This window comes from Hirsutella rhossiliensis (assembly GCF_020360975.1).
Source record: "Hirsutella rhossiliensis strain HR02 chromosome Unknown scaffold00019, whole genome shotgun sequence".
Lineage (NCBI taxonomy): Eukaryota > Fungi > Ascomycota > Sordariomycetes > Hypocreales > Ophiocordycipitaceae > Hirsutella > Hirsutella rhossiliensis.
The window spans coordinates 1,051,646-1,078,979 of NW_025408685.1; the positions used below are offsets into that span (position 1 = coordinate 1,051,646).

At 54.8% G+C, this 27,334-nt stretch overlaps 3 protein-coding genes across 3 annotated transcripts; 1 reads left to right on the top strand and 2 right to left on the bottom strand.

Moving 5' to 3' along the window:
• Positions 1 to 6,804: 6,804 nt before the first annotated feature.
• Positions 6,805 to 7,356, bottom strand: HRG_11288 (uncharacterized protein; the record flags this gene model as incomplete). The annotated part of the gene is made up of 1 exon (XM_044869758.1): positions 6,805 to 7,356. The coding sequence occupies one exon, from the start codon at positions 7,354 to 7,356 to the stop codon at positions 6,805 to 6,807; it is 552 nt and encodes a 183-aa protein (XP_044715311.1).
• Positions 7,357 to 22,823: 15,467 nt separating this feature from the next.
• Positions 22,824 to 23,397, top strand: HRG_11289 (uncharacterized protein; the record flags this gene model as incomplete). The annotated part of the gene is made up of 2 exons (XM_044869759.1): positions 22,824 to 22,976; positions 23,014 to 23,397. 2 exons carry the CDS (start codon positions 22,824 to 22,826, stop codon positions 23,395 to 23,397), a joined length of 537 nt encoding a protein of 178 aa, XP_044715312.1.
• A 623-nt stretch (positions 23,398 to 24,020) lies between these two features.
• HRG_11290 (PIF1-like helicase domain-containing protein) lies at positions 24,021 to 25,287 on the bottom strand (the record flags this gene model as incomplete). The annotated part of the gene is made up of 4 exons (XM_044869760.1): positions 24,021 to 24,029; positions 24,100 to 24,387; positions 24,446 to 24,561; positions 24,750 to 25,287. 4 exons carry the CDS (start codon positions 25,285 to 25,287, stop codon positions 24,021 to 24,023), a joined length of 951 nt encoding a protein of 316 aa, XP_044715313.1.
• Positions 25,288 to 27,334: the final 2,047 nt, after the last annotated feature.

The following is a 27,334-nucleotide window of genomic DNA, read 5'->3' on the forward strand; positions in this document are numbered from 1 at the left end:
AGGGACGCAATTCGACATCAACAGTTGGGTAGATATTAAGAAGCTTCTTGTCTGAACCCTAAACTCTCGTCGGGTCACTTCTCGCCTGAAAGAACAAGTGCTGATACTTTTTAGGCTGCATTTTCGTTCCTTCTGCTTGCTTTCGCGTCACTGCTTAAAGTCGCCCTTCCCTTCGAGCTCCATCTTCGACTTCACCAGTCTGTCGCTCTGATTCTTATAGTCGGCATCGTTGATCACACCTTTCGGTTGCTAGGTTTGAACGTATGCCATTGTACGTTTACGGAGGAGCCATCTGCTCTATCAATATAGGCTATTATATTCGGATACTCTGGCGGAACACCAATCTACATATGCCCTCGCCGCGTGCGTTTCTGAAACGACTAGATGGCTCCATCTATATGGTAGTCCGTGTCTCACAGCCGCTAAGAGTTGCGGCAGGACAATACATCAACGTTTGGATCCCAAGTGTGCAGTTTTGGTCAAGTCATCCTTATACAGTATCACGATATTGGTGGAGCGAGGAACGTTCAAATCTCGAGATGCTCGTTGAGCCTCATCGTGGCCTAAGCCAGAAGCTCTGGCATAGTCTTGTGGCGAACGAGAGCGCATACGCTGAGCGACGAGTCTTTTTACGGGGCCACATGGGGCCCGGATACCCATGAGAAGTTCAACATAGTGGTTATGATTGCAGAAGGTTTCGGTGTTTTATCTATGTTTACCTGTCTCGAGGAAATGGCACGTGCCTTTGCAACAAGCCGCACTCGCCAGATACGGGTCGTTTGGATGAAACGAGCCTCAGGTATGCTTGAATCACTCCGGTTCGAACGAGACTGATTCTTTCAGATCCTTCTCACATACTGGATCTCTTCAACGAAGCCTTGGACAAAGACTTATCAGCAAAGGCAAGTAGTTATCACAGGACTGGGAGCAAAACTAACCATATCGCAGAGGATGAAGGTTCTAGTTCACGAAGATGGCCGGCGTTCGACAGAAAACGTCGGCCGCGTAGCCATTCTTCCAGGAGCTCCAGATTTTCAGAAAATATTGACGGATCCTGATGCTTTTCATGATCCTATGAAAAGCTATTTCACAGCCTCCGAGGACCATACTAGGAGCACGACGCTTGTCCTTGTCTCTTCTAGTAGACGGGTGAGAGACAAAGTAAAAGAGGTTGCAAGCGCTTCATCCCATCGAATTACTATTAGGGAAATGGATTTTCAACCACTACAAGGCAGAACGATCGGCTTGAATGCACTAGCAAGCGGGCGGCAGTTGAGAAGCCTCACAGTCGAGAGAGCAGCGACTTTAGATGAAAGAAGTCGATATTTTGGCTAGTATATTACTTGGCTACAATCGAATGCATTTTTGCCATCATCTCGTCCAATTCTGGAGGATATACTGGAGGGTATTGCCGGTTGGCAACAGATCTCTTTGGTCTAAGTGGGTCAAATCGCAAGAAACGAAGTAGAAAGTATACCTTCTCCTCACGAATCATACTGCCCTGCTTTGCAGACGTCCTCCCTCCGTGGAATACCACGTAAGCGGTAAGCCTGGAGGCGTCATCACTCTTGCGTGTTACTCCGCTAAGCTACACCCGCAGCTACATCTGGCTCCCCGGTAGGAAAAAGCGGCTATAGAACCTGTGCTGCAACCTCCTCAACGGCCATTATGAGGCCTGCTACCCTATTCTCCTGGTCTCGTGCAGCTGGACTTGAAGCTTTAGTGTCAGGTGTTCAGTGCCGCGCAGAAGATCATGAGTTCTGTGCGCCATAGCAACGCTGAGCGCAGGCGGGAAAGGGACCAGTGTCGAGAAAGACTGTCGGCACATATTCGTAAGCCCGCCAAGAAACCCTTTTCACAGAACGCTAACACTTTTTCAGTCGATAGGTTGGGCATCAGAACTGAGCCTTCAGAAGTTCGTCTTATCCCTAGAGAGAAGGATTTCTATTCTTGGAGCATCCTTCCCGATAAGCCGTATTTGTCCCGAATATTCTTGAAGAACTTGAGCGATCATTCTATAAGCACCTACCGCCTGCTCTCAAGGAAGTCGGCCACACATTCGAAGCAATATTCTCGACCGCCCAAGGCTTCGAAGCTGAGTCCCAGGCTACAGTATGCTGCGTTTCCCTCCCGGTCTCCCCATACGTAACACTGGTATAGTCATCAAGTTCAGCTCCTAGCTTTCAGACGGCAATAGATCTACTGCAAGAGGAGAAAAATAGGCTTTGTCTTCAAACTCAAGTCCTCAGTCAAAAGGTCTCTGAAGAATGTCGGTGCAGAGAAATAGCGGAGGAGGAGAATCATCAACTAAGGGCAAGCCAGCGAACTCTTGAGATGCAGATTCAAGATCAAACGGATTTGATAGTTTCGCTCAAAACCGTCATCTCCACATATCTTTTGGAGCTGGATAAGTCCCTGCCGGCGTTGCAGGAGCTCAAACGCCACACACTAGAGTCTCCGTAGCACCACTGAGTGATCAAGACAATGAAGAGCTCAGCTGTGTTTGCAATGATAAGTGGACGCACAGAATTTCTCGACGCCCAATAAGGCATCTGTAACCCTTCTTTAAATCGCTCCTGCATGTAAACACTTTGTAGGCTTGTACCACCCTTACATACGGCGTCGACATGATAGCAACCCCGTACGATTCAGACAATCTTCTCCCGGGATCGACTTTGTTTTCGAAGGTTTATCGCAACCTCCCGACACGGAAATGCTGAGGGTATGGAAAGAAGGATACTGAGAGGGTTATATTACGTTGACAGTGACGATGATTAAGGAATATAGCACGTTTTCAGACGTATACTTTCCCGCAAAATAAGGTTACATGAAGAGTGGCGAAGTACCAGTCACATATCGCTCGCATTTTCCCCTTTTCTGTCGCTTAGGCATTTCCCTCGCCGCTTCCCAATCTCGTTTCCTTTTCGGACGATGATCGGCCGAGCCAAAGCAGGCATCAAGCCTTTGCGCCTGGTTGAGCCAGTCAATAGTAAAGGGAGCCGCTTATGTGATTGTCCCCACATGCCCCTCCTCAACATAATCTTAAAGGAACCCGCCGCCCAGACACGAAACCTGATCTCTTGACGGAAATAGGCTCCTCGGTCAGTTAGATCGCGGCCCTGAGAACTGACGGCGAGGACCGCACCCGCAATTTTGAAAGTTGCTGAAGCGCGATCAAGTTGATCCAGAAAGGTGTTGAATGCTGGCGTTCCGGGGGCAGGCGACAATGCAGATGACCCACGCATTCGTAGAACCCGTTCAGCAGCCGAGGCATATAGTCTAGCTCAAAGAAAAACAGCTCTGCACGAATGCAAAGGACAGCCTCGTTAGCTCTGGCGACTTGCGGATAGATTCCTTCGCGCTTCGTCCAAGTTCCTCTAGCCCTGTGACGTTGTCCAATCTCGGCCCGCGACCTTCGAACTCAAGATTAAATCGAAATAGCTCTCCCTCATGATCCATATTTCGATGGCCAAGAAGCTCGCTTTGCTTCACAAATGCTCGGAAGAGTCTGGCGAAGCAGGAATCCTCCATCAAACGGCGAGATAGGACTTGAGGCCCCCTGTTGAGAACGAAGTCGAGCAATGAGCGCCGCGTAGTAGATGGTTGTGACTCCTTCGGCCTTGCAGAACCAGTCGAGAGGGAAACCACTATGCTGGTCCGAGAATCAGGGAACAATCTTTTAGATTCTTCGTAAGCCATAGACGTGGGGTTGTTGTATGCCAACCCTCCATCTTGGACATTGCCAAAGCCTTCTATGAGCTGGGGCGAAAAATAGCTGGACCAATCAGCAGCAGAACATGGCTTCGCTGGAACTACTTACAAGGGAGCGGCTGTGCTGCCTCGAAGACTACTCAAAATGTTAGCATTCATCGTGCGGTAGAGGATGGCATTGTTTGTTACAATTTCAAAGAGGAACGCCGCTGATACCGGCTGCCGGCTGAATATTCCGATACCCTATAGGCGATGAGATCAGCGCCAAGCGCGGATCGATCCGCGGCGCCGTACACTAGGAACGAACGTACCGGCCCTTTCATCACTGTTCCCAACACCGTTATAGTTGGTAACGATATATGTACTGGCATCGCCAGTTGCTGTTACTGGCATGCCAACAAACTGTCCCATCTCCGTTGCTGCTGATTGATCTAAAATGCCGCGCTTCGTGCCGAAAAGCTGTTGCAATGCTTTCTCTAGTCCTCGAGCAGGATACCTGCAGTCATATGCTAGGGATAGCAGAATCTGCCAAAAGACACGAATAGGAGGAAGCCATGCTAGAGGAAGTTGAGACACACTCCGAGGCCTGAAGGCTAACTTCGCTATCGCTTCAGAAGAAGCTATGCAATCTTCTATTGGCCAACCGTTGATGAAAAGTCCGCAAACGCTGATGGCCCCTGGTTTGATAAGCTTCTGTTGCGCGAGCGGTAGAACGGCAGTACTGTACCTGAGCTAGTTCCGTAGGCAACCTCGAAGTGGTTTTGGACGGGTATGGCAGCCTGACGGAGTTATGTATTTCCTGGAGGAAGGTTAAAGGTATGCGCGCACGAGTCCCTCCCCCATCTATGCTCAGAACACGGACTGATGCTGTGTCTGGTTTGATCGTTATTCGAAAACCTAAGCTGTCCATCCCACACAAGAGACAAGAGTAAAGGTATAGCTTGCTGTCATCTTTATGGCCAAAGACCTTCAGGCAATTCAGGCACACGAGGTGACCACAAGGTAGCTTGTACATCGGACGCCGAAAGAGACAGCTGAAACATGTATCTTCGGAATAAAACCGTATCCAGTCTTGTCGAAACCGCGCCAGTTGCTCGCGATGGAAAGTTGCAGCAGGCTTGCCATAAGACAGGTACGATTCAAATTGAGAGAGTAGCTCTTTTCCACAAAAGTGGCGAACGAAGAAAGTAAAATCCGATGGAAAGGAATTTTATGAGCAAGAACAGCCTCCTGCATACACTGATGCATGTTTGCCTGTACAATGCGGCAAAGATCAATTGTGGCTTAAAGGCTAGGGTATCGCTTAGCTCAGGCGCAAACCGTGAAACAGCCTTGGGAGCGACATAATAAAGGCTTACCATGCATTCGCGGTACATACTGATCCAGTATGAAGCTGGAGGCCAGGACCGGTATGGCGAAATTCTTCAGATTCTCTAGAGAATCAAATCTCCTGAGGAAGTCTTTCAAATAGGTCGATAGTTTCTCGGGCACCGTGTTATTTGAGCGAGAGCTTCTTACGAAGTCGAATGGCTCTAGTTGACTTAATTGCTGTTTGGCGGCGCAGTGCACAAGGCGTGCGAGGTGCGTCGCAGAGAACAACATGTGATTGCAACCACGCGATTTCTGCATGTCAATGACAGAGCTATATAGCTCGTTCTTGAATTGATCCCAGCTAGTATGATGATAGGTTCGGCTTCTTCTTAGCCTTACCCATGTAGAAAGACCTACGAGGCGGATTTTCTTGCAACGGTTGTAGGGATCCATGGAGTTTTGAGACCGCAAAAGATCTTGGAACTCGGTATACTCGTGTACACCTAGTTCCTTCTCTGTAACCAGAAGGATATGGGGTAGAATATAAGGCGTAGAGGGCTGTCCTTTGTCGATCCAACGCGAGATCTGCTGAACTGCATCTGCGATGCCGCCAAGATCGTCGGTGAATAGACATACGACGTCTGAGAAAGGAAACAGTATGCGATAATGGACGCCAGCAGCCAGGCAAGCATATTTCAGAGAACCATTCTCGTCGTTCATCGGTAAGCTGTATTCGATGGTCTCATGACATCGTTGAGGCTGGCCAGAGCTTTGGAGTCGATTGTGGGACGGAATGTCCGTCTCCGCTAGCAGCAAGGGTCTTGGATTCCGCTTGCACGCTGTCGACAAGAAAGGTGAACTTCCCGTGGCCACGGTGTCCGCTCCTCCCAAGTGTCTAACCCCAATTGCTTCAGCGCCCTGGCCTTAGCTCGGTTGCCTACCAGGAGGATAAGACTCGGTGTCTCAACATCAGGTCGCGCAGCGATTCGATGAGACAATCAGGTCGGTTCGTGGCTTGAAGCTTCACTTCGCCCTCTTTCCGCACGAGTCGTAACCAGGAGCTGTGCTTGCAGGACATATTCTGCAACGATTTACTAGATTTGTGAACTGAGGCTAAGCGTTCTTTTATATGACGAACAAAAAGCGAACACTCCGCTCCAATTCATGCTGCAGCCATTTCCCGCCACGATACAGTGAAGCAAAGCGTCCTCTCGCGGTATAAACACGAACGGTGTAGCCCGCTATGTAGCTGGTGGCGGGTCGTATTATCTCGTGCCCTGCCGTCGAGATCGAATTCGTCAAAATGCTGTCTCGACTGGAGCTTCTCTTTATTTGTAAGAACTGCCAAAGGCTCGAGTTCGGACCTGCAAAACTCGAATCGGACTCCCGGGCTTTTATACTGCTATTTTCGAGCTCGGTGTGGACGCCAGAGCCTGGTCATCGATGATCTGTGCTCACATTGCCGGCCGAGTCCAAAAAAAGGACCAATAGTCACTTACGAACATCACCACTTTCATCACGACTCTTGCGCCCATTCGCCACCCAACTACTGTGCTGAGCTTCCGTCAGCTCCGTGATTCAGCCACCAGAGATGCAAGCAGCGCTTACTGGCTACGAGAATGCACAGGAAGCTTGATCATGGCTTTGGACTGTTGGATCTGCCCCGTAATTTCTAGCTCAACATATGCCGGGTCACCAGACGGTTAGAGGTCAACAACGTCTACGCGATGATCAAGTACTCGGAGGTTGCCTGTTTCTTAGTAGGGTAGAGACTTTCAAAAACTAGAACAGAAATAGGCCAAGGTCAATCGCGAGGGCCACCATTTGCCCCCTTCCCTCTGCAGTACCTCGTCCTGGAGATGGTCTGGCAAGGGTGGCCTTGATTGAGGTGTTTGCCGCTTCTACCTGGCAGGAAGTTGTGCCGATAACGTTCGTCCACTCTGGTAGCTGGTTCTGCACATGAATGCTTTCAAGCGTATCCAGCTCGTCTTGAATTAACATGGAAGGTGACAGGAAAGACTTGGGGACTGCCGTCATCCAGTCTTTGGATGACGATGGAAAACTGTCATCTTGAGCCTCAGTCGTAGACGCTGAATCGTTATTCCCAACCATTTGCCAGCCATTGCCATCGCCACGCTGGCTACTTGATTCCGCGTCGTGAGGCATATCGTCATGGATCTGGTCGATCCCTTCAGAGGAGTTCTCGTCCGTGTTGAAACCATCGGCTTCGGGCTCGACTGGAGCCTGGATAGCGTTATCTACAGAGTCGGGCGTCAAACTGTCCCTGTCATCCAGCGAAGCCGAGTCCTCGCTGGCCTGGAACTGCACAGGCATTAGAGGCCAACCTCCCATTTCACTCCAGCTCGACGATAAGCCGAAGAAACCGCAACTCGAATCGCAGATGTTAACCTACAACTCGGTTCAAATCAGTTCCAGGCCTCGGGGCACATGGCTTTTACCATCCACTTATGATGAGTTGGCTCCCAGTAGAAAGCCCCGCGATAATGTCCGCCTTTCGCCCGACGTCGTAGCCCTTGTTTAACAGACTGGGCCTCTCTTGCGAGCTGCCTCTTTCTGTTTTCTGTTATGTCTTTTGCGAGCCATTTCTTTTAATCGCGTGAACTTTGAGCTGTTCCAGTGAGATTCTTGTGATGCAGCCTGATATGGGCGCAATCGGCTTCCTAGAATTCAGGTCATCCTCTTTGCCGAGGAAAAGGAGATGTGAATCTTCGAGAGGTAGTAAGGTGGTGCAGCAACCTTCACGGCTCGTCGCGTGGGGGCGGTGGGAGAGCAAAACATCAAAGCATTTAGAGACAATCAATTTAATGCTCGCTTTTGCCGCATTTCCTAGCCAACATGAGTGTCCTCGTCGCATTTGACCATCAAGCGGGACCAAAATAGGCTGCGTCACACCATCCACACCATCACACCTGGCAAGCTAGCGCGCTCAGTCCTCTTCACACCACCTTACCCAGGCATGATGCACCATCTAGCAAGGATTCTGAGGCATCGCTTCGCAAGCCACCACACCCGTCCCAAACCCTTTCCTCCTTCACACCCTCTGCCGAAGATGGCTGCCACACTCGAACGATCGAGGTTATGTCGACAAACAAGACAGTGGGAGCGCATTCTGGCTCATGCGTGGCTGGGCGTGCTTCGGCAGCTTCAAGTGGTGTGAAGCATGAGCGCGGATTGATGCGTATGGCGGCTTGCGGAGCACAGCCTGCCCTTGTCAGTACGTACCGCTCCTCTTGCCGGCATAGTGCGAGAGCAGTCAGGAGCATGTTTTGGCCGCTCTGGGTGGCACGTAGGAGAATCGCATTTTTTCGAGCGGGTGAGCGGTTACAGAGCTTTCTTGTCCAAATGTCTAATTGCGCCTACACGAGCATCAGGCTTTCGACAATGCAGCAAATCCAAGACTGAGCTTCTTGGTGGCGAATAGTTCTTCTATTTTCACACTCTTCAGTACAAAAACAAAGGACGAGCAGATCGCGTGCCCTCGTTAAGCAGTATCAAAATCTATGGCCCTCACTTTTGGCCTTTTCTTGCTCTCTGACGAGCATCAAGCCCTCGACAGTGCAGCAAATTCAAGACTGAACTTTTTGGTGGCGACTTCACCACATTACAATAACTAGACCGGGCAGTAGAAATGTTTGTTCACAAGACATAACTATCGGTATTGTAGCGCGATGGCCCTTGGGTCTCACCAGGAGGATTTGAAGAATCTAGAGTAGTAGTAACTTAGTAGTAGTAGTAGTAGTAGTAGTAGTAGTAGTAGTAGTAGTAGTAGTAGTAGTAGTAGTAGTAGTAGTAGTTTATTACACTAGCTAGCCTACAGGCTCTAGAGCGTCTACTCGTTACCTATATAGGAAAAACCCGGTGGCCCAGGAGGAAAACCTATATACAACCTTCTCATCTGCCTCGGCCCGCGGGCCGCCGTCGTCGCGATGTTGAGCATGATGGGTCGCAGCCGCCAGCCTGGTGCAGGTGGGGGACCTCCGTCCCAACTGAGCCGGGGCGTCAGGTCCCGTAGGCGCGTTATACCCGAATAGCCGTCAACGCGCGCGCAGCGCGACGGAGAACTCTATCCCGCTTATACCTCCTTTCTCAGGAATTTCTTGCTGGTGTTCGGTCGGTCGTCCACGGTCCGCCAAGCTCCCGAGTGAGCCGTACTAGGGGCCAGGGGAGGCGCGATTGACACCATTGTGGGGTCGAGACCCCGGCAGTGCGTGCAGGCCCTTCGCGGCTGTTTGGGATTGGGAGCCGACAAGAGTAAAGACCTTCACGCTACCTTGTTCTCTTTCTACTCCGTCCGCTCGTGATCGTGTCGTTGTCGCGGCGCTGGCGGTCCAGCTTCTTGCGAGATCTGCTGCTACCTTGTAGTGGGGTATCGGCCGAAAGTTGAGAAACCATCGGACGAGGGATGGGGCTGTATCGGGTCGCACAAGAAGCGCGCGGAGGTCGGCGTCAGTGCGGAGGGCGCCTGGGAGGAGCCTGCGGTTGTCAGCTTGTAGGGGGCAGCGGAGGAAGACGTGAAACACTGTTTCCTCCCGCCACCGCACCGGCAGAGGGGGGTCGTCGCGCTGGGAACGTTCTTGTGATAGAGAAAGCTGTTAAGACTTATCTTCCCCGTGCGGAGCTGGATAAGCGTGGAGCTCTCTCTCGTGCTTGTAGAGGTCGGCGTGGGCCTTCAGCCTTCTCCCGGGCTTCGGAGGGGGCGGTTCCGTGTCTGATGGTTGGAGGGCGCGACGAGGATGGCGTGCCTTCGCGTCTCGCAGTTCTCTTTCCCACCCTCTCGTCCATTCACGCCATAGAGCTTCACGAGGCTCCGTCGAGCCTGTGCACCAGCGCTGTCGCCACTCCTCGCGGTCATTTCTGGGTTTGCGCCATGGACCCTTACGCTTTCGAAGCACGCTGCTGACTTTTGCGCAGGCCAGGCGCAGCCGCACCGCCATCCCCGAGGTCTCGAGTCGACTCTGAAATCTGGCTAGTCGTTCGTTGAGGTAGAGGTCAAGCGGAGGGATTTCGGTCTCTGTTTCTAGGGTGCGGGTTGGTGTGGCTTTATACGCGCCGGCAACGGTTCGAAGGCACATCGTTTGTAGGCCGCAGAGCACCCGGGCCACTTCCCTTGGGCGTCCGTTCGGTGGCGTAGGCGTATGGAAGGCTGGGCCTCCGTAGACGATGGCGCTGCGGATAACCTTGGTGTAGATCTCCCGTGCGCGCGAGAGTCGACATCCCCACGCAGACGCAGCGAGCGCGGTAAGTGCAACCCGTTGGCGCTGAAACTCGGTCTGGATTTGCTTAAGGTGGGGACCCCATTGGAGCTTGCGGTGAAGCCAAACTCCGAGGAAGCGGGAGGACTCTGACGGCGCTATCGTGGTGTTGCCGAGGCGAACGCATGTCTCGGGCGGGGCGTGGGCGCGTGTGAAATGCATCAATTCGCTTTTCGCCGGTCCGAACGCTGCCCTACAGCGCGCGCCCAGCCTTCGCATGCAGTCCATGCTCCTTCGAGCCTTTCAGCGGTTTCGTCTGTGGTTCTGCCGAAGGCAATTATGTTCGAGTCATCCGCGAAGCCGACTAGTATGGTTCCCGCCGTTGCTTCGAGCGTCGTAAAGGGGGGCGATATAGAAGAGGAAGAGGATCGGGGAAAGCGGGGATCCTTGGGGGACGCCTGCGTGTATGCTGAGGGGTCCGACGCGTCGCCGTCGAAGAGTAGGCGAGCTGTTCTGTTGCTTACGAAACTCCGGATCCAGGCTAGGAGCCATTCCGGGATACCTCTCCCTTTTAAAGCCTGGAGGAGGCAGGTGTGGTCTACCCTGTCAAAAGCACCCTTGAGATCGAGTTGAAGAAAGGACGCGACACCGCCTCGATCCCACGCCTTGCGCGCCAGTTCTGCGACAATATGGACTGCTGCTTCCGTAGAACGTCTAGGCCGATTGCCCATCTGTCCCTCGAGGAGCAGTAGATGCGTCTCCGCAGTATCGGCGAGCCGCCGTGCGATCGTCGCCTCTATAATCTTGCCCACCGTGCTGAGGAGGGAGATTGGGCGCCAGCTGCCTGCTAGGTTAAGTTGAGTCTGGGTCTTGTTGGGTTTGGGGATAACCACCACGTCTGCGCGGCGAAAGCGCTCTGGGAAATACCCGAGGGCGCAGCTAGAGTTTAGCAATGTAAGGATAGAGATAGCGACTGTTTTACCGCAGGCTTTTATTAACCCCAGGGGCAGACCATCTTCCCCCGCCGCCTTCCATGGTGCCGTCCGTTTGATGACCTGCTCGACCTCCTCGAGGGAGAAGTGGTTGCTGATCGTAACCGGCTCGCGGGCGGGGCCCCCGGTAGCGTCGGGATGGGCGGCCGAGGGTGTCGGGAAGAATCTTTCGGCCAACACTCTGGTTTTGTCGGCGCGCGTGCGAGCTGGGGTCGGGTCGCCTTCTACTCGTGAGAGGTCGGGGAGGCGTAATGGTGCAGGCGGTTGGGTGCTTCTAAGTCTGGCCCATCGCTCCAAGACCCAGATGCCTTTCGTCTTTGAGGCGTCGTGGAGATGTCTCCTCCATGCGCTCCGGCACGCCTCGTGTACGGCTCGATCCTGTGCCGCTACGGCGTCGCGTCGCGCTTCCCATTGGGCCGGGTTCCTGGTCCTTAAGTAGAGCCTCTCGGCCTGCTTAGCCGCCCGGGTGGCGTTTTCAACGTCGCGGGTCCACCACTCTTCCCTGCCTCCATCAGCTCGACCGCGGACCTTGGGCGCAGCGCGATAGGCGATTTCTGTCAGTTGGTTGACCAGCCAGTCGGCATAATCGTCAATTTCTTTAGGGGATTGCGGTGTCGAAGGGGCAATCGAGGGCCTGAAACGCGTCGTCGCCTCCGCGCGGGCGCGTTTGGGTTCAAGTAGGCGCCAGTTTATTGGAAGTCCTCGGAGCCGTAAGCGGGCGGAGGCGGTCCAACGTCGAGTTGTAGGAGTTGCGGGATGTGGTCTGAGCCTGTGATATCTGCTCTGCCGAGGTACGTCGCTGAGAGGTCCCGCGAGACCCAGGCGAGGTCTATCGTGCTGTCACGCTTACCCGGTCCACCAAGACGAGTGATTTCGCCCTCGGGCGTAGCGAGCGCAAGGTTCCATCGGCTCGCCAGCTCTAGTATGTCGTCGCAGTTGTTCGACGTTCGGTTATGGATATCCCAGAGCGGGTGATGGATGTTGAAGTCTCCGACGAAGGCGGCTCTACAGCACGGCGTGCACGATGCGAGAGCGGGTAGCGGGCTCTGATTAGGCTCCCTAGCATAGATCGGGGAGTAGACGGAGAAGATTGTGGTGTTGGACTTAGTGAAGGTGACGCTGCACCAATCGACGCCTCCATCGCTGGTCCACGACCCGGTGTCGTGCCGTTTGTGGACATAGAGCGCGCGCGCCGCCAGTAAAGACAAGACGGTAGCTGCTCCTGCTCGGGCATATAGGATGGCCAGTCTTAGCCTTCTTAGCCGGCTCTTGGATTGCAATGACGTCGGCGGCGTGCGGGGCTCGGAGCGCAAGCTTCGTGAGAGTGGGTTGCCGGTTCGTATTCCAATACATCACTGTAATTAACATTCAGCATTATCCATAGGGACGTCGGCGACACTCTCTTGAGACACTCTTATCGTATCAGCGGCCCGCTGGCTAACCGTAGAAGCCGCGAGTGCCGATTGGCCCCGCACGCGTGCGGTCTTGGTCGAGGGGTGGCCCGGTCCGGCTGAGGCTGGTCGAGGTCGTTTGGGGTGTGGCGGCAGTAGCGAGTCGTCAGCTGGTTTGTCGAGCTCGGGTGGCCAAGGACGCGGCGTCGGGTCGCGGTCGCGGCTTTCGAACCGCCTCGCTCTAAAGGCGTAGGCCTTACGCGCTCTGTCCCAGTGCTCTTTAGTCTTATTGCAGCGGCGGTCCCACGCTGTGCGCCGCCGCAAAGGGGACACTTATGGGAAATTGGCCTAGGGCGGCCGGGCACTCGTTGTCTGGGTGCGGGTCAGTGCCGCACCGTCCACTTCGCAAATCTTGTTCGCCGCATTTACCCCGTCTACTGTGAGTATGAGGGTCGTCTTCGTCGCTCCGGCGCCCTTTGCTCTACGCGCTCTAAGGCGGATGACTTCGACCTTATTCTCCGCCGCAATCGCCTTCGTCGCGGTCTTGTTATCTCGATCTTGTAGTGCCTTGATAGGAACTCCTTTAAAAATCAGCGTGTAGCCGCCCTGAGAGCGTCGCTTGCGGTCCGAAGGCGTCTCGTAGCCAGTCCGTCTTCATGCGATACTGTCTAGCGTCTTTCTCGAAGGTAATGACTGTGTCTCCGCTTCGAAGCACTCGGGCCGCGATCGCAACGGTAGCGCCGAAAGCGCGATTGACAGCCTGAGCTATCTCCGGGGCGACGTTGTTTGAGATCTTGGGTGATGCGCTGCCGCGGACTACCAATTCCTGTCGAAGCGAGCAGGACCGGTTTCTCCGCGGGGCGGGGTTGGCGGGCAGTCTGCGCGCCGGCTGCGATCTCCGCCCAAGTCTTCTTCATGGTCTTGCCTCCCATAGCTGCTTCGACTGCTTCCTGACTGTCGCCGAGAGTTCTGTTTTCGTTGTGGTGAGTTTACGAAGTTTGGCCACGTGGCGCGTGCGCCTCGCGGTCGGCGCGTAAAAGCTTTTGGATGGCCTCCCAGACGCCTTGGAAGGTCTCCCCGTGCACCAGGCTGGCGATATGTCGGTGGGCTTCTCGTACGTGTTCCTCGAGCTGGTCTCGGTCCGCAGGAGGGTCAGGATTAGTGCGCGATGCCGTTGTGAAAGCTCCTTGGCCGGCATTGGGGTGGTGCATGCTCTGCGCCAACCCTTTCTTGCCGCCGTCGATCACCATCGGCACCTCGTCCAACCCTCCGACGCTCTGAGCGCGGCGCGCCATCGCGTCGAGGGCGAATCGAGGGTGTAGATTCCGATGGAAGTGTCAAAAATGATTTTAGGGTGTGCGTTGGCCCTCAAGCGTCCAAGTTCTAAGTCATTTTTGAAGAATCTAGAGAGGGGAGCAAAGTGGAGTTCACCACCCAAGGCTTCCCCGGACTGTCTCCATACCCTTCCTCTTTCGCTCCCGTGACGCCATCAGACCCCGCATTAAACATGCCTCAGCGGTCTATGTCTTCCATCATTGGCCCTTCCATACGTGAGCTGGTGGCTTTCTCTGCCTCCCATTGAGAGTTGGCTTGATCAATCATGCTGTTTGCTTCACGCAAAACAGATTTCATCCCATTGACGTGGAAGTGCATTACTGGCATCAATCGATGCAGGGTATCTGTAAGGGCCCTGAAGTAGGCGATCTCTTGATGCATGCCTCCGATTTCTCGACTCAGCTCCACGATACGGTCCTCCATGGAGATAGGGGCTTTCTTCGCCTGGATTTCTTCTTTCTCCCTCTCGCACGCAGTTGATAGTCCGCCTGCACTTTTCACTTGGATATCTACCAGACTGGGTGACGGTGGGCGACAGCCTCGAGACGCCTGAGAGTCCCGGGAAGCCCGCGATTGTCGAAACTTGAATTTGCTCCAATGCATGGAAAATACTAATATCGTACTGTTGTAGTACAGCAACCTTGCCAAGTGGTTTGAATCGAGAGAGAGATAACTATATGTGTTTGAACCCTTCGCTTTACAGAGCTTGGGTGATAAACTGCTACCTCTCTACTTGGATTATTGGAGAAAGTCTTCGCTGCTTAGGAGCTCACCTAGCAAAAGCCACTTCAGGCGAACCCTACCGGTAGATAATAGTAATCTTTACGCTTCTCGACTAACCCATATTTTGTTTTGGGGTAGTTATCCGTACAACACATTTTGCTGAACGTACAACAAAATGTGGCTCTGTGTGCTTGGTAGCGCGCCGTAGCGCCGATACCGCAAAGTTTGTATGCGGGCGCCCCCTAGTCTAACAGGAGACCGGCCCCTTGCAGGGTCCGCCAATGCCTTGAGGAACGGGACTGAAGCATTCGGTTTGGTTTGACACTGACAAGTCTGTTGAAAGGAAAGATGAGGCTTGCTCCCGATAGTGTGGCTGCTTGGACGCCGTTTTACCCCGCCACAACACGATAAGGTTAGGCTTAGGGCGGGGTAAGGACGTAATTGAGCCTTTTCAGGAGCCATCATCTTGAAGGTCGAAGGAGTCCGAACCGTTGCGAATTATGCAGTGAAGGGTAACAATTTGTCAAGAATCGACCCAATGCCTCCGATTGATTACTCAAAGTGGGACAACATCAACACCGATTCGGAGCCAGAGACATCGCCCCAGCAAGCGCCAGCGGCAAAACCCACCGGCCACGCATGCCTCGCCGCCGATGGGTACGTCAGGTTTGAGGGAAACGCACAGCAAGTCGGGGCATGTCGAAGCTGTCATTGTCCGATGCGAGGCCGAGAAACGCAAGTTTCCCCTCTGGTCTGCCACTACAATCCCTGTGAATCATGATATGTTTTCGCAGTCGGTGCCCTCCGTCCCAGCGCTCATCGAGGTCCCGCTGGTCCTCTATCGGACGGGGACTCAGTCCGTCAACGAGGCAGACCTCGACAACCAGATTGCTACGTCCCTCAATATTGATGCCGACTCCAGGTTTGCACCTCCAGAATGGCAGTCACAAGTTGGCACCGTCGTGGTCGCGCGCAAGGACAGGAGGCCGTTTTATCCGCAGCATCTTGAAGGAGTGTGGATGTTCTGCGACCATATCCTCGACCTGTTCGGGAAGGAGAAGGCCGCCGAGATGGCTTTACAGCCGCCAGGCGTTCGAGAAATGGTGGGTAAATTATTGTGAGGAGCAAAAGCGCTTACGTCCTGGGAAGGGAGGGGCGAGATCCGATGATTGGCGTGCGGCCCGGTCACCTTATCAGGTGTGACTCTTCCACGCACGAAAAGGCGTACATGAACGATCTGATTGACCAGTGTCACTGCTTTTCTAAATCGCCACCCTCATATGCCCGTCTCGTTTGCGCCGCCAAGTTTGTGAGTCTGCGCATTCCATCAAGCATGGCTCGATCTAGCGTATTGTCAATAAAATCCTGGTATCTCACGGGACTGAGGAGTTTGATGCCATGGAGCGTAGTACACCTGGACAGTTGAACATAGAGGCTCGTGAAATCGCATTTGGAGGGTTCGCCATTGGTCAGACGATTTCCACGCAGCTCCAAGAGTACTTCTACAAATGTTTTACCCTGAGATTTATAGTCAGTGAGGACGAACGCTGGCGCAACGGGTAATCCACGTCGTGTGCATCTTGCCGACAAGAATTTGAAGTGAGAGCTAGTCGAATCGAGCGTATGCGACATGGGTCTGATGAGCACTGTCCCGACCGGGAGGGATGGTATCGCCAAGCTTTCGTCTCCTCGGACTGCAGAAGAATGCCGAGCGGTGGCCCGAAGTGGATGGTCACGTCATCTGCCAAGCAGTATCCCGGGTGATTGGGATCGATTATCACGTCCACGGCGGTAAAGTCGGCCCCATTCACAACCTTCAGGCCAGTGTAGATGTTCTTGTTCACAACCACGGGCATGCCCTGGGCGTAGAAGAAGACGCCGGGGACTTTGCAGGCAGAGTCGTCGCCTTGTCCGATGGTTCGCACTACGATGTCTGGAGAAAGCGCGCCGCTACGCCAGGTGTGAGTCGAGACAAAGATACGGATATGCCGCTGGTTGAAGCGCGCCCAGCCCACAACAGCTTCCATGTTGAGGGCCCACCGGGTGCGGTTCAGCGGCGTTATAGCGCGCAAACCATCGTGGAAGGTGATTTGCGAGCGTCCTACAATGTTGGCATTGAGCAAGCTCAGATCTTCATGGGTCTGGCGCCCGTTACGAACTCGATCCAGGAGTGCACGGAGTTGGGGATCGTTGCGTGCGCGGACTTGGTCTTCGAGGAGCACCACGGTTTTGAACAGATGCCACAATCTGCAGCCGCTGTGGTGAGAGATGGTGGCTTGTCGCAGGGGGGTCTGTGTTCGGTCCGGCGGTCTGTTGATCAGGAGGCTTGTTTCCCGCACGGGGGCGAACTGGTAGAAGTCTCCCATCAGTAGAACGACAGGCATCCCACCAAACGGCTCGTCCGGACAGTCACGGAGTGCCTGCAGGTGACGACTGACGTTGTGCAGAGTGGCTCCTCCCAGCATACTGACCTCGTCAATCACGAGTACCAGCTTCAGTTTCCATATCCATTTCTTCGCCTCCGAGAAGGGGAGGCGGTTTGTTTGGATCGCGATGGGAATCTAACCCACAGGCCGAGTGGATCGTCGTGCCGCCAATCTGGGCCGCCGAACTGCCTGATGTGCCGGTTATCTGCAGAAGATGTGGCTGGTCTCTCGCCGCGAACACGCCCTTCAGGGCATCGATAATCCTTGACTTTCCCGTGCCTCCCGGCCCGCCGGTATATTGAAGATGCTGACCAGCTGAGTCCGGATCGGCAGTATACTTGTCCAGAAATACGCAAACGAGTTGAAGGGCCATGGTCTGTAGATAGTTCAGTGTAAAGCTAGCGGCGGTGGTGCGTCCCATCTCCACGAAGCTAGTGACCGGACTGACGTCGACAAGCATCCGAGGGCCTTGTTCATCGAGGTCACTACCCGGGAGCGCAGCGGCGGACTCCATATCGCCGTAACGAGCTAGGTATCGTCAATGTCGGTGCCATTCGCGGACAGTACGGTGCGCTGAGAACCAGCCTCGATATCATCCAGCATCCGAAGATGCAATAGTCGTTGGGCTTTGGCCGCTGCTTGGACATCGTCTCGAGAGATTGAAATTGGCACAAGGCGTCACCTTGATCATGGGGTATATTCCGGTATAGATCGTCCTGACGTAGCACAAAAGGCTGTTCTTCTTCAGCCGGGTTCTCTTCGCACAGGTCGCGTATTAAACCTCCAAGGACGGGAGTCTTTCGTGGCGTCTGTATCTTGCACGGCATTTCGCAAAATCTGTAGAGCTCTGTAGGCCTGACGATGGGCCATCGCTGGAGGCTCCTCTTCGTAGCGGCCATCGTCAAGTGGGTACTCGACGTCAATTGTGTCGTCACCTCCGATCGAGTGGCCCAGAGCTTCGCGTCTTTACGCGCGTCCTCGGCAGACTTTCTCAAAAGACAAATGTTGGAGACGTAGAAACGGAGGCGGGGACAAAGCCGCGCTCGATGCGTCGTCCATATGTCGGTTATATCGCCTTGGCTCTCAGAAATGAAGTTTTCCCAAGGGACGAATAACGCCAAATGTAGGACAGAATTTCTGCACAGGCCGTCAGACGGAGCCAAAACGGTGCCGGGGGTTAGAGCGTACCGCTTAATATACACTGGGTGATCGTCGTCATGGTCGTCGCTGATGTATCCTTGGAAGATCGGGACGGCGTACTGGTCGGGCCGTCGAAGCTTTTGCATCCAGCCGTCACAGTCGGAATCCTGCCCATCGAGAAAATGTGAGATTCATCTTCACTCCGACCCTTTCGACGCACCAAATGAATCATCGACATGTAGTCATACAGGCATAAGTCCCGTAGAACATGGCCTCGGTAGGCGTACGCATCTGCATAGAAGCGTTCGCCCTCCTTGCCTCAGAGGGATGGTCTCCGGGGCTGTTCAGCGTCCGTCAGCTCGCCGGCCTGGTGGCGGAGATGCCCATAGCCGAAAGATTGTCCAGTAGAGGGCCGTCAAGTTCAGGAACGACCAATGCGGCACGTTGGTAAAGTCGGTGTCATATCCAAGGAGGTGGTAACAGACCTCGACGGCCGAGAGTTGTCGCTCGGAGAAGATCCGATTTGCCGTTCTCATCAGGAACTGACGGCTCTTGTTTAAACTGCCTGCTGCCTGTCGTCGGGCAGGGTGGGACCTGGCGCGCGACACTCGCACCACCGGCTTCGCGGAGTTGGCGGGCAACCTCGGTGGCGAGCAATGCGCTTCCACATCGGCGTATCCAGTTTGGTGGCGTAGTTCGTGATGTAGTACACCATGGCAGGCCCTTGGTTTTGGTCAAGATCATCGAGACGTCGTGATTATGACGAAGGCCGACCGCCAACGACTTGTTGTACCGGTTGACGAGTGGATGGTTGCGCCGGATCTGAAGCAAGCCATCCTCTGTGAACCCTGTCTCCTCGAAGATCTTCCACGGTGCCTTGAAGCGGCAGGCTGTCCGTCTCTGTTGATCTGCCCCTGTTCGATGACCCTTTAGAGAATACTTAAGGCAGGTGTGTGTGGGTGCGGAAGTGGATGGCGAAAGATCTTCAAAGGCCGAAGTGAGAGCCAAGGTGCCTCATGACCTCCTCCACGGGTTCGATGGGCTTCCTCATTGTCGCACGGCTTTTCCGGCATCTTCATCTAGGCACTCATGAAAGACGGAGTCTATGTATCGGATCACCTGGGCACGATACGATTCTTCCGCGGGATTGGCCATGTCGTCCATCAGGTTCGGTAACCGCATGTTGCCGTCCAGCCAGAGGAGTCCATGCAAGTGGAGGCTGCCTCGCTCGTTCGTTTCACCGTGGCGTAGTAGTGGCTGATCTTCCGAAGATCGATTCCTGGCCTGTGTTCACGTATTTGTCAAAGAATAGAGATATTTCGGTGGAAGAAGATGGCCGAGCTGACCGGATCCATGGTGCTGAGGGCGATTCTGTCGTACCTTTCACGGAGATCGGCCAAAAGCTCCTTTGCAGACTCATAATCATGGAGCCTATGAATGGCAAGCTTCATCTTTACCGGATTATTTATGTCGTTGGGACTGATGGTAATCCAGATTGCAGGCATACCGGCCCAAATGTCCAGAGCTTGGATCTTCCTCCGCATAAGCAGACGGGATTCGTTGGAGAGTGGCTGTGCATGACCAAAATCGACAGCTCGCGGAGCAAGAGCGATATGTCGGGGTCCGACGTAGTCCTTGTCTCCTATCTCCGCCTCGGCCTCTTCAGTCGGTCCTCGGTCAAGTTCGCAGGCCTGCTCAAACCTGTTGAAGGAATCTTTAGCGACACGAACCATGCTGATGCGGCGGTTGGAGGAGCGGAGGAGGGTGTTGAATACTAAGAAACAAAAGACAGGATGGGTGGCGAACCGGCCTCCATGCCGTTGCAATACGTATTTGGCCCAGTAATTAAGCGAGTGATTCGGACGACGGTCGGCAGGGCCGCCTTGTCGTCTGTGACTCGAGTCGCACTTCGATTTCGGGCCGCCCTTCCCACGGAAAAGCTTCGGAAATGTTCGAGGAAGAAATCTTCGTGCAGGTTGTCTGCAAAATCCGCACCACGCTCTACTCGGACAAACGGCTGGTCTCCCGTAGTTTGACCTGCATAACGCACAGCACAGAGTTGCCATGTCGATCCGGATTGGCGTTGACGATGTCGGCCAGAAACGACAGTTTATCGGACTCGGCGAAGGCAGCCGGACCATCGAGAGGAAACATGCCGGATGTAGACGTCTCACAGACAGTGTCCACTTCCTGGCCGATGGCAGCCGAGTCGGGGACAAGAGTCACCGGCTCACCAGGAGAGGGTTGAGTCTGCTCGGTCGACAGAGTACAGTTCAAATCGCAAGATTCGGCGATGAAAGTAGGATCGATCGAGTTCACCAGTTCATCGATGCTTCTAAAGCTGTTTTCCTGCAAGCCTCGATCGGTGTCCGGGACTATGTGGTCCGTTTGTGTCTTCTCAACAGTCGACGGTTCTCTCTTCGCATGCGGTCCATGATGACGGTCGGAACAGTGGAGCCGTCGGCATACTGCCAGCCGTCCATCTCTGCTTGGTTGATTGCGATACCCTCATAAAGCGGGTTGTTCCTGTAGCCATGCCAAGGCAGCTGCCACTGAGATTTGCGCACCTGAAGCAGGTTTCTGACGTCTGCGGAGCCAGGCTTAGCCGAACCGCTCCAAGAGACGTGAATGTTCTCGATGGCCTGCAGCAAGGGATGAGGAAGAACCGTGGCCACGAGATCGTCCACTTTGTTCGGAAAGACGACAATATGTCCTTTCACGTGCTTGCGGTAACTGATTCCCGAACGGGTCTTGTTGTCGACGGTGAACTTAGTGATATAGCCAAAAGGTGCATGCAGGGCAATGAGTCTCTTCGACGGGAGAGAGGTCAGCTCTTCGGGTACCGGTGCTCACAACCGATGGCCATGTTGTTGACCGAGCAGGCCTTAGGCAGCCGCCCACTGTCGAAGCTGGCGCGACACTGCACACGTCAACTCCGGCGCCCTCGTGCGACGGAAGGCACGCATCACACTCCTGGAGAGCCATGGCCGTCTGCAGCAAGGGTGACAGACGACCCTCCACTGCATGGTGGTGAGTTCGCAAGGCGATGTCTTCCTGTAGCAGAAGACGCAGTGGAGACCGGCAACGTCCTCTCGTCCGTAAACGCTTGGTAGAAAGACTTGGAGGCCTCAACCTGAAGGGCAAGTGGAACTTCGTGGCACCAGGATCGCGTTGATGACGCAAGCCCTTGACGCGGAAACAGGCGTCATAGTGATGTAGAGTGGACTCGACAGAGTCCCGCTGGAGTTGAACGGTTTCTCGCATCGGCGGGGCCTTTTGGGGCGCCTTGGCTGCGTGGGCGGTGGAGGAAGTGCTTGCTCTTCTCAGGTCGTTTTGGTGATGGAGTGGCTGGCGGCTGCGTGTGTGCGGCATATTGGTATTGAGCTTCACGGCGGCGGGTTTGGTCTTCGGCGCGCCGGCGATCCATATCGTGCAAGACACGGAGGATCTCGTCATGGGGAACTCTGACAGTCTGTGACCGGCGCTGATAGGACCGGCGCGATTCAAGATCCCTTAAGGTGCGGCGAACCTCTTCGTGAGACCGTGGCTGTGTTCTCGCGGCATGGTGCAAGGGGATGGTTCCGAACGAGTGCATGGAAGAAGGAAAGAAACAGTCTATTACTGGCACCTGGGAGCAAGACGGCGACCACGACATGTGATCGAGAAACTCAGCAAAGGTTTCGAATGCTCATGGACGGGGTAGTCTGCCGAAGCTCAGAGGTGCTTGCGTGAAGGATAGATGGGCAGACGGAGACGTCGGGTTCATGGCTCCGCTATCGCAGGGGATGGCGGCGGTTACGAAGTGAGGGGCTTAGGGTTAGAAGCATCCCGCAAAACGGGAGGGCCAATCATGTGTTGTACGGTTCTTGGCGGGTGGATGGCGTCCTTGCCCATACGACAAGGGCCCCATGACGTCGATTTCGGGGTAGACCGTCTCCCAGCACAGGATCCGTATCCAAATGGACAATCGGGGCCGGGCTGACCATGGTCGAAGTAGGGCTCCGGCCCGGGTAGCGCTGGCAGCGGGGCCGGCGGCCGGAGCCGGAGCGGTCAACGCGGGCGGTGGAGGCGAGAACGGAAAAGAGGAGAGTTGTGTGTGGCTCGGGAAAGGCATGAAGCCGAGTGGAAGGTGGCGGTGAAGGCTGGCGCAGCTCGCACGCGCCAAGTGGCCCGAGCTTACGGAGGGGCGGAAGAAGGATCTTTCGTCTCTTCGTTCCTCAGGCACAAGGCACGGGCGCTGGTGGCCCAAGCTGACGGAGGTGGCGGAAGAAGGATCCTTTCGTCTCTTCGTTCCTCAAGGCACCTCAGCAGGACAGGAGACCGGCCCTTTCAGGGTCCGCCAATGCCTTGAGGAACGGGACTGAATTTGGTTCCACACTGGCAGGTCTGCTGAGACGATGAGGCTTGCTCCCGGTAGTGTGGCTGCTTGACGCCATTTTACCCCGCCACAACAAGGTGGGTTGAGGGCGGCGGGGTAAGAACGCGGAGGTAACTTGTAAGGGCCATCATCTCGAAGGGCAAAGGAGTCTGAACTGTTCGCGAATCATGCAGAAGTGTAACAGTTTGTTAAGAATCGACTCAATGCCTCCGATTGATTACTCAAAGTGGGACAACATCGACACCGATTCGGAGCCAGAGGCATCGCCCCAGCAAGCGCCAGCAGCAAACCCACCCGCCGCCCACGCATGCCTCGCCGCCGATGGGTACATCAGGTTTGAGGGAAACGCACAGCAAGTCGGGGCATGTCGAAGCTGTCATTGTCCGATGTGAGGCCGAGAAACGCAAGTTTCCCTTTGGTCTGCCACTACAATCCCTGCGAATCATGTCGTGTTTAGTCGGTGCCGTCCGTCCCAGGCTCATCGAGGTCCCGCTGGTCCTGGATCGGACGGGGACTCAGTCCGTCAACGAGGCAGACCTCGACAACCAGATTGCTACGTACCTCAATATTGATGCCAACTCCGGGTTTGCACCTCCAGACTGGCAGTCACAAGTTGGCACCGTCGTGGTCGCGCGCAAGGAAGCCATTTTATCCGCATCTCGAAGGAGTGTGGATGTTCTGCGACCATATCCTGGACCTGTTCGGGGAAGGAGACGGGCCGCCGAGGTGGCTTTACAGCCGCCAGGCGTTCGAGGAATGGTGGGTAAATTATTGTGAGGAGCAAAGCGCTTACGTCCAGGGAAGGGAGGGGCGAGATCCGGACGACTGGCGTGCGGTCCGGTCACCTTATGAAGTGTAGGACGTCTACGTGCCGCGTTACGACGTGCGAAAGGTCAAACTATAAGGATGGTTAGTATACTAGCACTACTTTTCGAAACCTTGGTCCTTGTATAACCGTTCCTTTCCGCGGCCAAGTTCTTGAGTCTCTGCATTCCATCAAGAATGGCCTGATCGAGCCCATTGCCAATGAAGTCATGGTGTCTCACGGGATTAAGAAGCTTGATGCCCGAAGCGAGGTGCACCTGGATAGTTGCACATAGAGGCTCGTAAAATCGCACTTGGAGGGTTCACCATTGGTCACACGATTTCACGCAGCTCCAACAGTACTTCGACGAATGTTTTACCCTGGGCTTTGTAATCAGTGAGAACGAACGCTGGTACAGCGGGCAGTCCACGTCGCGTGCATCTTGCGGATAAGAACTTGAAGTGAGAGTTAGTCGAATCAAGTGTATGCGACATGGGCCGGATAAGTACTGTCCCCACCGGGGGGGACGGTATCGCCAAGGTCTTCGTCTCCTCGGACTGCAGAAGAATGCCGAGCGGCGGCCCGAAGTGGATGGTCACGCCATCTGCCAAGCAGTATCCCGGGTGATTGGGATCGATTATCACGTCCACGGCAGTAAAGTCAGCCCCATTCACCACCTTCAGGCCAGTGTAGATGTTCTTGTTCACAACCACGGGCATGCCCTGGGCGTAGAAGAAGACGCCGGGGACTTTGCAGGCAGAGTCGTCGCCTTGTCCGATGGTTCGCGCCATGAGGTTTGGAGACAGCGTGCCGTTGCGCCAGGTGTGAGTCGAGACAAAGATACGGATGTGCCGCTTGTTGAAGCGCGCCCAGCCCACAACAGCTTCCATGTTGAGGGCCCACCGGGTGCGGTTCAGCGGCGTTATAGCGCAAACCATCGTGGAAGGTGATTTGCGAGCGTCCTACAATGTTGGCATTGAGCAAGCTCAGATCTTCATGGGTCTGGCGCCCGTTACGAACTCGATCCAGGAGTGCACGGAGCTGGGGATCGTTGCGTGCGCGGACTTGGTCTTCGAGGAGCACCACGGTTTTGAACAGATGCCACAACCTGCAGCCGCTGTGGTGAGATATGGTCGCTTGTCGCAAGGGGTCTCTGTTCGGTCCGGCGGTCTGATGATCAGTAGGCTTGTCTCCGCACGGGGGCGAACTGTAGAAGTCTCCCATCAGTAGAACGACGGGCATCCCGCCAAACGGAGTCGTCCGGACAGTCACGGAGTGCCTGCAGGTAATGACTGACGTTGTGCAGAGTGGCCTCCCAGCATACTGACCTCGTCAATGACGAGCACCAGCTTCTGTTTCCAGATCCACTTCTTCGCCTGAGAAGGGGGAGGCGGTTTGTTTGGATCGCGATGGGAATCCAACCCACAGGCCGAGTGGATGGTCGTGCCAATCTGGGCCGCCGAACTGCCCGACGTGCCGGTTATCTGCAGAAGATGCGGCTGGTTCCTCGCCGCTAACACGTCCTTCAGGGCATCGATAATCCTCGACTTTCCTGTGCCACCCGGCCCGCCGGTGTATTGAAGATGCTGACCGGCTGAGTCCGGATTGGCAGTATACTTGTCCAGAAACCGGCAAACGAGTTGAAGGGCCATGGTCTGTAGATAGTTCAGTGTAAAGCTGGCCGCGGCGGTGTGTCCCATCTCCGCGAAGCTAGTTGCCGGACTGACGTCGACAAGCATCCGAGGGCCTCGTTCATTGAGGTCGCTGCCGGGAGCCCAGCAGGGTCCATCGCCGTAGCGAGCTAGCGTATCGTCGATGTCGGCGCCATCCGCGGAAAGCATGGCCCCTGGGAACCACCTCATGTCGTCAGCATCCGAAGATGCAATAGTTGTTGGGCCTTGGCCGCTGCCTGGACATCGTCTCGAGATATGGGAGACACAAGGCGTCACCTTGATCATGGGGCATATTCCGGTACAGATCCTCTTGACGTTGGACAAAAGGTTGCTCTTCTCCAGCCGGGTTCTCTTCGCACAGATCGTGTATTAAACCTCCGCGACGGAGTCCGTGCGCACGGCAAAAATCTGGAGTAGAGCTCAGGCCTGACGATGAGCCATCGCTGGAGGCTCTTCTTCGTATCGGCCATCGTCAAGCGGGTACTCAACGTCAATTGTGTCGTCGCCCTCCGACCGACTGGCCCAGAGCTTCGCGTCCTTACGCGCGTCTTCGGCAGACTTTCTCAAAAGAAATGTTAGAGACGTAGAAACGGAGGCGGGGGCCCGCTCGATGCGTCGTCCATATGTCGGTTATATCGCCAGGCTCAGAAATGAAGTTTTCCGGGACGAATAACGCCAAATGTAGGACAGGGTTTCTACACAGAGTGTCAGACGGAGCCAAAACGGTGCCGGGGTTAGAGCGTACCGCTTAATATAGACTGGGTGATCGTCCTCGTGGTCGTCGCTGATGTATCCTTGGAAGATCGGGACGGCGTACTGGTCGGGCCGTCGAAGCTTTGCATCCAGCCTTCACAGTCTGAATCCTGGCCATCGAGAAAATGTGAGAGTCATCTTCACTCCGACCATTTCGACGCACCAAGTGAATCATTGACATGTAGTCATACAGGCATAAGATCTTGTAGAACATGACCGCGGTAGGCGTACGCCTCCAGGCATAATAGGGTTCGCCCTCCTGCCTCAGAGGGATTGTCTCTGGGGCTGTTCGGCGTCCGTGAGCTCGCCGGCCTGATGGCGGAGATGCGCCCATAGCCGAAAGATTGTCCAGCAGGGCCGTCAAGTTCAAGAAGGACCAATGCGGCACGTTGGTAAAGTCGGTGTCATATCCAAGGAGGTGGTAAACAAACAGCCGAGAGTTGTCGCTCGAGAAGATGCGATTTGCCGTTCACATCAGGAATTGACGGCTTTCGTTCAATACCGCCTGCTGCCTGCCGTCGGGCAGGGCGGGACCTGGCGCGCGAGACGTCGGACGACCGGCCTCGCGAAGTTGGCGGGCAACCTCGGTGGCGAGAGCAATGCGCTTCCACATCGGCGTATCCAGTTTGGTGGCGTAGTTCGTGATGTAGTACACCGCGCCAGGCCCTGGTCTTGGTCAAGATCATCGAGACGTCGTGATTGTGGCGAAGGCCGACCGCCAACGACTTGTTGTACCGGTTGACGAGTGGATGGTTGCGCTGAATCTGAAGCAAGCCATCCTCTGAACCCTCCCTTCGATTTTCCACGGTGCCTTGAAGCGGCAGGCTGTCCGTCTCTGTTGATCTGCCCCGGTCGATGACCCTTCAGAGAATACGGAGGCAGGTGTATGGGGAGTGCACTTGGCAACAGTATGCGATGAAATTGATTCGTCTTCAAAGGCCGCAGTGAGAGCGAGGTGCTAGTCATGACCTCCCACGGGATCGATGGGCTTCCTCTGCTGTCGCACGGCTTTCCGGCATCTTCATCTAGACACTATGAAAGACGGAGTCTGCGTATCGGATCACCTGGGCATGATATGATTCTTCCGCGGATTGGCCATGTCGTCTATCAGGTTCGGTAATCGCATGTTGCCGTCCAGCCGAGGAGTCCATGCAAGTGGAGGCTGCCTGCTCGTTCGTCTACGGTAGTGGCTGATCTTCCGAAGATCGATTCCCGGCCTGTATTCGCCATACTTTTCAAAGAATAGGGATATTCTCAGGAAGAAGATGGCCGAGCTGACTGGATCCATGGTGCTCAGGGCGATCCTGTCGTACTTTTCACGGAGATCGGCCAAAGCCTTCGCAGACTCAATCGTGGAGCCTATGAATGGGTGCTTCATCTTTACCGGGTTATTGATGTCGTTGGGACTGATGGTAATCCAGATTGCAGGCATACCGGCGCGGATGTCCAGAGCTTGTATCTTCCTCCGCATAAGCAAACGGGA